Source organism: Eumetopias jubatus, unplaced genomic scaffold (assembly GCF_037043125.1).
Source record: "Eumetopias jubatus isolate StellerSeaLion01/CBP00866 unplaced genomic scaffold, mEumJub1_p1.0 scaffold_3, whole genome shotgun sequence".
Lineage (NCBI taxonomy): Eukaryota > Metazoa > Chordata > Mammalia > Carnivora > Otariidae > Eumetopias > Eumetopias jubatus.
Window position 1 is genome coordinate 69,764,902 of NW_028274809.1, and position 10,774 is coordinate 69,775,675.

Here is a 10,774-nt window from a genome sequence, read left to right on the forward strand (position 1 = left end):
TTCTCTCACTTTGTCTCTCTGTATTTCAAATAAATAAAATCTTTAAAAAAAAAGGTTTCTATCTAACTAATAGAATTTAGACTAAATTTAACTAAAGATGGCTAAGTTTAAATGTCACTTCCTCATTCCTCAACAAATTACAAATAGAACTACCATATGATGCAGGAATTCTGCTTCTGGGTATATATCCAAAAGAAATAAAATCACGATCTCAAGAGCTATCTGCACTCCTATGCTCACTGTCACTTTATTCATAATATCCAAGATAGGGAAATAACCTAATTTGCCCAAAGGTAGATAAATGGACAAAATAAATACAATGGAATATTATTCAGCCATGAGAAAGAAGGAAATCTTGATATTTGTGCCAACATGGATGGACTGAGGGTATTAAGTGAAATAAGTCAGAGAAAGACAAATACTGTTTGTTCTCACTTATCTGAACTCTGAAAATTATCTTGAAAGTAATGAGGAGCCTTAGAATTAATTTAAGTAGGCAAATGCCTGTTCCTGGTTCACATTCTGGAAAGAGTACTAAGGTAGCTGAGTGATAATGAGTAGGTTGCTTTAGGGATGGGCAATGGGAAGAAAAAGAAATATCAGTTAAAAATTATTATAATAGTTCAGGTGAAAAATGAATATGAATTCATACTAAGGTCAAGACAATGGGAAATGGAAAGAAGGAATAAACTTTAGACTCCCTAGCAGAAAGAATCTACATAACTTGGTTAGTAATTGAATCTAAGATTAGGATAAAAAAAGTTGAAAAAAATGATCAGGTCATCATGCTATGGAAAACAAAAGGTTTTGAAGAGAAAGTAATAAGTTAGTTTGGGATATAGCAAGTTTGAGATATTTATAAAATAAATGAGCAGAGATGTCTAACGATGCAATGTCTGAAACACTGGAATGAGGTTAAGATGCAGATTTGAGCTATGGATTTGGAATACTATTCTATTCTACTCTGAAATCACCAAGTGAAGCAGCAGTTCTCAATTCTGGCTGCTCATGAGATTCACTTGGAAAGCTTTTTGTAAATGCAGAAGACTTTGGTACTTCTGAGATAAGCTTGGTGCCTCAATGTTTTTAGAAAACTAAACATTCAATTCTGATGCATCGTCACAATTAAGAATCACTAGTCGGTAATGTAAGTCATGAGTATAAATGAATACTGTTTTCAAATAGATTGCACCAACTAGGGGAGATTGAGAAGAAATTATCAGAAAGATTATGACAATAATAACTATAATTTATTGAGCTCTATGGTAGGAACCGTGCTAATGACTTTACATGTATTTTTTGTAGTGGAAGAGAAACCAAAAAAGAGTATAATGAAAGTAAGTTAAAACCTCCTCCATGAAGTCTTCCACAGCAGTTTCAGTTTGCCTTGACATCTCTTATCTCAATTTGGCATTTAGACTATACTAACTTAATCATGGTTATCTAATTCAAGTGTATATAACCCTAAGCAAACACAGTGGTTAAGAGCAAGAGCTCTAGAGCTAGACTGTCGGGTTTGAGTCCCATATCATCCTATCCTTTGCTGGTAATTTTAATCCTAGGCAAGCTACTTAGTGTCTTACTTAGTATACTGTATATAATTAAAGTATAATGTATATGTATGTATACACACATATGTACTAAATATATGTGTATGTATGTATATATGCATGTGCTAAATATGTGTGTATATACATAATGTAAGTTCCTTCCAGTGGGAAGTAATTCTAATACACTGTTTCAAGTACCTTACTTGTATTAATTGATTAACTCAATTGATTCTCATTAGAACTCTAGAGATTAGCAATTTAGCACCCCCATTTTACAGAAGACAATACCAAGGAAAATGGAGATCAGGTAATTTTCCTAAAATAAACAATGCCAGGGAAGTAGAAGATATGGGATCCAAACAAGGGAGTCCAGCTTGATAACTAGCTGTTAACTACTATGCTATACTGCCTCCCTCTATACTTTGCAATAGACAAATTCTTATGAGACTGAATAAATGTTTTGTTTTTTTTTTTAAGAAATGGAGGGGCGCCTAGGTGGTGCAGTCAGTTGAGCAACTGACTCTTGGTTTTGGCTCATGTCATGATCTCAGGGTCGTGAGACGAAGCCCTGTGTCAGGCTCCGGCTCAGCATGGAGTCTGCTTAAGATTCTCTCCCTCTCTCTCTCCCCCTCCCACTCGTGCTCTCCCTCTCTCTACAATAAATAAATAAATCTTAAAAAAAAATAGATGGATAGGAATAGATGTACACATTTGTATGCAGCACATTTTGCAATGTACTTCATTGAAACCAGGCTCTTTCGCCTTTTAGAAAGAGGAGTTTGATAAAGCAATATCATTATCAATATAAATATCAATATTATCATTTTTGGTGAAAGGTGTGGGGTGTGGAAAGGATCACATCACTAAATGTCTTTTACTTACTTGTTTTTGAGAAAAACATGTTCAAATTTTTAAAGTTTTAAAGTAACCCAAAGCCCAATGATCTCCAAGGTTTCTCCCAGAAATGGATCTACGATGCTAAAACAAGTACTGAAATTTTGTTGGGTCCCTACTATAAATATAACTCTTTTCCAGGCAATGTGAAGCACAAGGATTAATAAGAACAACCTCACAAGAACTAGAAAAATGGGGTTTTCAAGTAATTCAGACTTCTATAGGAAGAAACAGAATATTCTCACTTATATGGGTCTGCTAAAAATAGAGCCAAAAGAGTTACTGTGTCCGGTTTCATTTTTACTTGCACTTGTGGTATTCCATGAGTTTCACGTCTGACATACTTTGTATAGATAATGTGCTAGTAAGAGTATTCAATTCCAATTTTTTCACAATTCCCATGCACAAACATCATCTTCCTGGGTCTGATAACAAAGTCACACCCCAGCTGTCACATCTAAAGGAAATCTGCTCTTGGATGTTACCCAGCTTTTTTATTAACCATAGGAAATACCGAAACGCTTCTGGTGCATGGAGGAGATTTAAAAGCGATATTAAAAGTATTTAGCAATGATGATTTACTTCATCATCTCTAAATGAACAAAGAGTAAAGCTAAAATAACCCTACGATTTCCATGATTATAAACAGCATTTCTATTTCCAATTTTCCCAAAGACAAAGTCCTTATTATCCAAATATTCACCATAGTGACATGTATAGTCATTGTATTAAAATGATCCCGCTAGATTGTCCTTGATCTAGGAAATGTCAAAAATAAAGCCAAAGCTAAATCAGATTACCTACCAATAAAATGGAGTTTACATCAGGGACAAGCAGGAGGTCTCTTAGGATCTGAAATCTAGGACTTCTGAGTGATTGTGGATAGACAGAAATGCTCTCACATGCAATTTTGATAGAGAATTTTATTAAAATCCTTCATTTTGCTTCTACCCCCTACCTTGTCTACTAACTACTAAATCTACTCAGGAATTTAATTTTCATTTTCAAAGTCTCAAGAGGGTTAGAGCTCTAAGAAGCACTGCAAAATATAGGTGCTGCTCTTTTGTTTTTTTATTTTATTTTCTTCCAAGAATAAGTAAATCAGCACAGAAATGTTCTCAGTTTAGAAATCATAATCTAAAATTTAAGACTATACTATCTAGTCCCAAAAAACCTTCCTGTGTTAGCCTGAATTACGCCACCAGGCTATAGCCAAAATGAACTACTCCATACTTTTCAAACATATTATTTGCTTTCTGTCTCCCTATCTCTGTTCGTGTTGTTTCTTCTGCCCAAAATGACCTTTACCCATCTTGGACAGTCTTCAAGGTCTACCTCAAGTGCTACCTTTTCTGTACTTCCCTAACTCCTCATCTACTCTCTCCTCTCTTCTCCCTACTCAGCTTGAAATATTCCGCCCACTGAATTCACAGCAGAATGATTTGTGTTCTTTCTTCTCTCTTTTGAATCCCCAAGGCACTCACTACTTTCCACATTCTGTTGCAATTACATGTATTTAGTGTTTATGACTCACTAAATGTGACTCCCTGAAGCAGGGGCCTATTGGTCTTTATATCTTTGCCTCGTACTGTGCTTACTAGAACACCACCAGATTTTGTATGTTTGTTTATTTGAAAAAATTGCATTGTGCTGAGATTTGATTGACCCTGTGCCAATTTGGGGGAAATACTTGCACATTGAGAAAATTGCTCAAGAAAAGAGAACTAAAATGTAATACCTAAACATTTACATTTCATCCAAATATCAAATTACTCACTTGGACTCTGGAGCTTGACAGAACAACATGGGTTTGAAGCAGACAGGTCCACTTATATGTGGATTTTTTTAAAATATAAATACAGTACAGTACATTAAATGCATTTTCTTTTCCTAATGGTTTTCTTAACAACATTTTCTTTTCTCTAGCTCACTTTATTGTAAGAATACAGTATGTAATACATATAACAGACAAAAGAGGTGTTAATTGACTGTTTATGTTATCAGTAAGGCTTCCAGTCAATAGTAGACTCCTGGTAGTTGAGTTTTAGGGAAGTCAAAGTTATGCATAGATTTTCAACTGTGCAAGGGATCAGCATCCTTAACCCCACCCGTCCATTGCTCCAGGGTCAACTATGGATGTTTTTACATTAATAAAGCCACTAATTCAAAATAGCATACTCTATCAAATAGGAACATGAATTGTTCTATTCATATACAGTATTGTATTTATAACACTACTATTTATAATGTCATTTTAGTCTTTCATCTAGAATAAAAATATTCATTAACAAATAAAATTAAAACAAAACAAGTTGTGTTTAACTTTCAGTGAAGGTTTTTGCCCTGGACATTTTTAATGATTAAAAATAATGCAGATCATTAAATCTAAGCTGTATAACTTCTCTATTATTTTCCTTAAACCTGGATTTTTACTCCTAAATTTTAATCTTCAACTACAACTAAAGAAGACTTGACAAGGTCCAGTAATCTTTTTTGTCATGAATGAAGTAGTTGGTATAACATAAGAAAGCAAAGAATCTATACATAGACTACTAATAAAAGTTTAAGTCAGCCTAGCAAGCAGATGCAAAATAATTTGAAACACAACACTTTTCATCAAATCACAATTCCTATAGTCAGTAAATGTTAGAATTTAATCAGATGTAGGATGTTTTTCTTTGTTTGCATTTTTATAGCCATCTTTATTTCAGTATAGTCTGTTTCTAACTGAATTCCTTATTTGATAAGGAGAATGGAGAGAGAACAAAACTAACCTGCATGACTACCATTACCAACACCTGCCAATAGCCCATCTTATCTCACAGAATGTATATACTAATGTCTTGTCAACAAATAATTTTTGTAATAATGTGCTTGTTATATACCAGGTAGTCTTACAAATGTTTTATATACATTGTCTCACTTGGTCTTCACAACAACTCTTTGAGGTAGGTACAATTATTATCTCTACATTACAAACAAGAAAACTGATGCCCGGAAAGGTTAAGTAATTTGCCCAAGATCATATAGCCGGTAAATGGTATAGCTAAGCTCTGAACCCAGTGAATGTGGCAGCCCAGATACTTAACCACCGTACTCACCACCTCTTACTGCAGCCAGCTAGCTATTACAAACCAGAAAAATTTGCTTATCATTTTTTTTTTGTTACTCTAATATAAGAAAACAGGTACTTTGGAGGCACTATTGGGCAGCATGCCCCAGTTTAGGATTCTGGAGGAAACAAGGGTTTTCCATCTGCTCTACCCACCTCCCTGTTACTTTCAGCCAGCATACTGGTATGAAAGAGATAAGTGGTGTCTGGATGTCCAACAGCTAGCTGGCTAAGGCCTACATCCATACAAGTTCCTCTCAGTCCCCTTTCTCAAAGCATGAAGAAAATCCTAGTCCCCCGATTTTATTGAAAAAACTCCCCAGGGACCTAGTTAGCATCAAACATTCCCAAACTTGCTACTCTTTATTTCCAAAATTTAATCTCTATGAAGTCAAAGCCCCCTTCCATAATACAGAATTAGATTGGACTGGTCACATCTCTGTTTTGAGCTAATTCTTGAGGTCCCTGCTTCTGTTTCCTACCAACGGACTAGATCCATCTTACTCTCAACATCAGTTGCCAACTATGGCCTATAAAACATACAAAATTATTTTATTGATTCACAGTTTATAATGCCTTGGTACAACAAATTACACATTATAAAAGAATTTAATGCAGTTGTCAAAATTATGAAATGCTTAATTATACACTTTGACCCAATCTTTTATTGCTCTAATTCCAAGAAATTTACATGAAAAGAAAAAGAGTTATATGTAACTTATCCAAGGATTCATCAGTTTACATGAGGTTAAAACTGATTGTACATACCATCTTTGAAAAGTCAATTCAAAACGTAAACATGGTTCATTGTGTACATTTTCTCATAATCTCCTTGAAAGGAAGAAACAACTTTTTCTTTTCTTTATTTCTCACAACACCAAACACAGTATTGTGCAAATGATCAGCTTCCACATAATGCTGACCGAACTGAACAATACTCAGTTACTTATAGACAGCTTAGCTTTAGAAACCTTCATAATGTAAAATGAAATGCTGTGTAAAATAGCAAAAACAGAGGCAGCCATTGTAAAAAGCAGATGACCAATCATTACTGGGCAGATTTACAATCAATTCCACTCAAAAGGTCAAGATCATCTTGCCACAAAGGGAAAAAGGTTGACATTAAATTTAACTGTCTGTGACATTCTGAACAATCCCTACTTTTTAAGGTAATGCATTTTGACATAGCAACGAAAGAAATTTTTCTTCAATTTGTAAAAGAAATAACAACTCTAAGGCAGTAATTTTTTCACCTTACAAAATTATTGAGATATCCTTTAAGTGCCACTAAAGGAAAGTTATCAAAAATCTTTATGGTTTGGTTCCTTTGAAAGGCCATAAATACAGTGAAAAATAGCAAAATGCTGTAAAACCAATACCTAGAGGAATCCCAAAGCAATGCCAAGAAACAGAATGTACTCATAGTGACTAATACATGCAAATACTGGAAATAAATTCTAACAGATTAAACAGGTTTTGTTGCAACTAAAAGGTATATTCAAATAATTCCAAAACTAATCAAGCTTAAGAATATGGCAATCTTCCCTACTAATAAGAATATAAGCTGGCTAAGTAGCCTGAATAACATATAAATTATAGCCAATATCAGTAGGTATAATTTTTAATGTCTTTTTAATTAAAAAGGAGAAACTAACCCCTTAACTGAATTAAATCATTGTTTTAGACTCCAAATTCTGTCTTCTGCTAAACATATTCATTTTTATTACTATAGCATCACCCTGATGAGGCACTAAGTCCTAACTATACTACAGAATCATGAAGACAAAACTATCTTTCTGATGAGAAATGCTGTAACATTCAACCATTTTTTGCTCATTTAATATGGAATACCTGGTCAAATATCTAACAAGTTCTCTAAAATTAAGAAAGAAATATGCATAATATAAAAAAAATCTTTTCTTCAAAATTGGAATGTCAAACACAGGCACATTTTCTTGCCCTACTACGTCATTCTGAAGGAATGCTATAACAAAATAAAGTTAAATGCATTATAACTTGATAAAATAGTTTAAAATAAATAGCAGAGCTTCAGGATAAAATGGAAATATGAATCCAATTTCTTTGCTTTGATGATTATCTACTCTTTATAATTAACATGTTTAATGTAGTCAAGTCTTTTCATTTTGAAAATGAAAGTAAGCTAATGCAGAGTATCTCTGGATCAAAAAATCTTAAACAAGCTTAAATGTCACAAGCATTCTTTGTAAAAAACAAAAGCAAAAACAAAAAAACAGATTTATCATCTGCTTTCAGCTATAAGCAATGCCTTAAGCAGATATCTACATTAAGAGGACCAAGAGCTTCATTATCTCAAGAGATCGGAGAAATAATTTAAATTTATGCCTTTTAAAACAGTTCAGATACTGAAACACAAATTTCAGGAAATCAGCTTATAGCTCAGATGCTGGTAAACATGATTTCACTCATCAAACTTGTATTGCTGTGTGGTTGCACACTACAATGGTAGCAACATCTATTTCTTTGCTTACGAAATTCCAGATAAAAATTTTTTTAATATGTCCCTATCTATAAGCAGCTTGCTACGAGGTATCCTTATCAGTTTGAACAAATTATGCAATTTTTATCATTTGAAATAAGAGATGCAGTTTGACTGCGTTCAGGCTTAATCTGGAAAAATCTGGAGAGCCCCAAACCTTGCTTTTAATCACAAAAAAAGAATCTTTCCTTACTCCCTACTTCCCAAAAAAAGAAAGCTCAAGTAAACACAAACTCAAAAACACACATATGCATTTCTAAAATTCATATTGTTCAGCTGGTATCTATTACTATAAATATCACTTGTTCAAATATCCTAAGAAAAATCTGATAATAATAAATAATTACATTGATTAATATATTCTACATGACTAAGAGCTAGAAAAAGCAATAACTCTACAATCTAATAGTATCATCATAATTCATGAGGTCATACCTGATGACTTAGAGATTGAAAAGGCTCACAGGTTCCAGACTGCATGACCTTTCTATTTCCAGAAACCCCTAAAGATTGCATTTCCTGTCTTATAAAAGATAATCACAGGCATCTCTATGTCTCAGCATCTTCAGGGCTAGTGAAGAAAACATCAAAGAGCAGATCTGTCCATCAGTATCTATTTAAGCCATCAAGAAGATATCAAATCACATATATTGTTTATCGTCTCCCCTTTGCAGTTACAAACACCCCGTATTAAGGGACGATGACACAGTTGTATTTGCTGAAGCTGCTAATGCTGTCTGAAAACAGTAAGCTTACTGCTTGGAGCAATTCTGCATCATCCAAACAGAGAATGAGCCACATCCTTTAGGTTTCCCACTTCTGCTACTACAAAAATTTCACTTGCCAAAAAGAGTTTGATTTTGTCAATCCTTTAAAAAATAAGCAATGTTCTACTTAATTAAGTATCCAATATGTCTGCTGCAAATGCCATGTTAAAATATCAATTCTTAATTATTAGGCAGTTTTCTTCATACATGACTAAGCTTTAGTATAATGATTTAATAAGCAAATTGTACTCTCTTTTAAAGGAAACTTCCCTCCAAACCATATGTATCATTATTCATCCAACCCATCAAAATTAGAAGTCCTTAAAAATGAAGAATTTTTATTCTGGCAATCTTTGAAAACTGTGTTTAACAGTTGACAAATAGGTAAATGCATATTCACTTTTAATTCTCAAGAACTTCATTTTTTTAAAGATTTATTTATTTATTAGAGAAAGAGAGAGCTGGGGGGGTGCACAGAGGGAGAGAGAGAGTCTTTTAGGTAGGCTCCATGCCAAGTGAGGAGCCCAACACAGGTGTCGATCCCATGGCCCTAAGATCACAACCTGAGCCAAAACCAAGAGTTAGACGCTTAACTGACTGCACCACCCAGGGGCCCCTCAAGAACTTCATTTTTATTTCATGTTCTTTAGACCAACATGCTTCAAATCAAAATACCTTTTATATTTTAATATCTTCTTCTAAAGAGTTTCACATACACAATGTGCTATTGTCAAATTCCAAAACAGCATGGTTAAACATAGGAACGATACCTATGTAAGCTATTGGCATTTTGATTGTGATTTTTCACTGCGTCTTATTTGTGTTCAGCAAGGTTCTTATAATGCTTTCTTTCACCACAACATAGTGGAATCATGAAATTTAAGATTGGTAAAGTAGTCTGATAAAGAAACAACATCCTCTAAAATTATAAATGGAAATATTTTCTTTACCATGTGACAAAAGATTGTGTTTTAGAAATAAAACAAAAAATAAGCTAAAATTATAATCAATTTAACTGAATTCAAAATTAGGACACCAAGTACAATGTATTATCATCCTAAAACATCCTTCACATTATGTATAGCCTGAGTTAATGAACACTTTATTTATAGACCTACGAAAGTTTGTTTATATACCTGTGAAATAAACTAAATGAAATTTAATGATAGTTTAAGTGCTTACAGAAAATGTTTTGGATCAATGTAGACTAATAACTCAGTTTAATTTCCCTTCTCCCACTCATGACATTGGATGAGCATAATATGTATTATTGTGGGGACTAGTCAAAATGAATCTTAAAGATTGGGCTTCTTTAAGAAGCTGGAGGGTGGAGGAAAAGATGGGGGGATTGGGAGGAAAGGGGAGATGTTGGTCAAAGAGTAGAAAATTCCAGTTAGAAGATAAATAAGTCCTGGGAATCTAATGTATAGCATAGTGATTATTGTTCATAATACAGTATTACATACTGGAAAGTTGCACCATGGTGGTAATTATTTTGCTACATATAAGTGTATCAAATCAACATGTTGTATACCTCAAACTTACACAATGCCATATGTCAATTATATCTCAATATATACGGGGAAAACAGTTATCACATCTAAAAATATACATTTTTTGTAAAAAATAAAGACAGAAATTAGGCTTCTTTGATAGCCCGATCCACACTATTCCTTTAGAGAAGTTACTGCCTCTAACTGCACAAGTCCAGACAAAGAATTTGGGATTTTGGCTCTATGTATATAATCACACACCTGGATGAAAATTATATGTCGGGAAACATGATTTATCTGTGCAGTATTTCCTCTCTTGTCATCAAAATAGGAACTCATTCTTGAAGATCTATCTTCTCAATAAGATCCTCCTAAACTACATCATCTCCCGTTCTATATTCATTCCTTAATGTATAAAATATCAAACACCTTCTATGTGT

The 10,774-nt window shown here is 33.6% G+C and overlaps 1 protein-coding gene across 2 annotated transcripts in view; it reads right to left on the reverse strand.

The window, feature by feature from the left end:
- Positions 1-8,590, reverse strand: part of SLC4A10 (solute carrier family 4 member 10) — a 209,817-nt gene extending 201,227 nt beyond the window's left edge. For both annotated transcript variants that reach the window (XM_028113059.1, XM_088022143.1), the window contains exon 1: positions 8,510-8,590. In XM_028113059.1, coding sequence (XP_027968860.1) covers positions 8,510-8,590 — 81 coding nt within the window. The remainder of the gene's footprint in view (positions 1-8,509) is intronic.
- Positions 8,591-10,774: the final 2,184 nt, after the last annotated feature.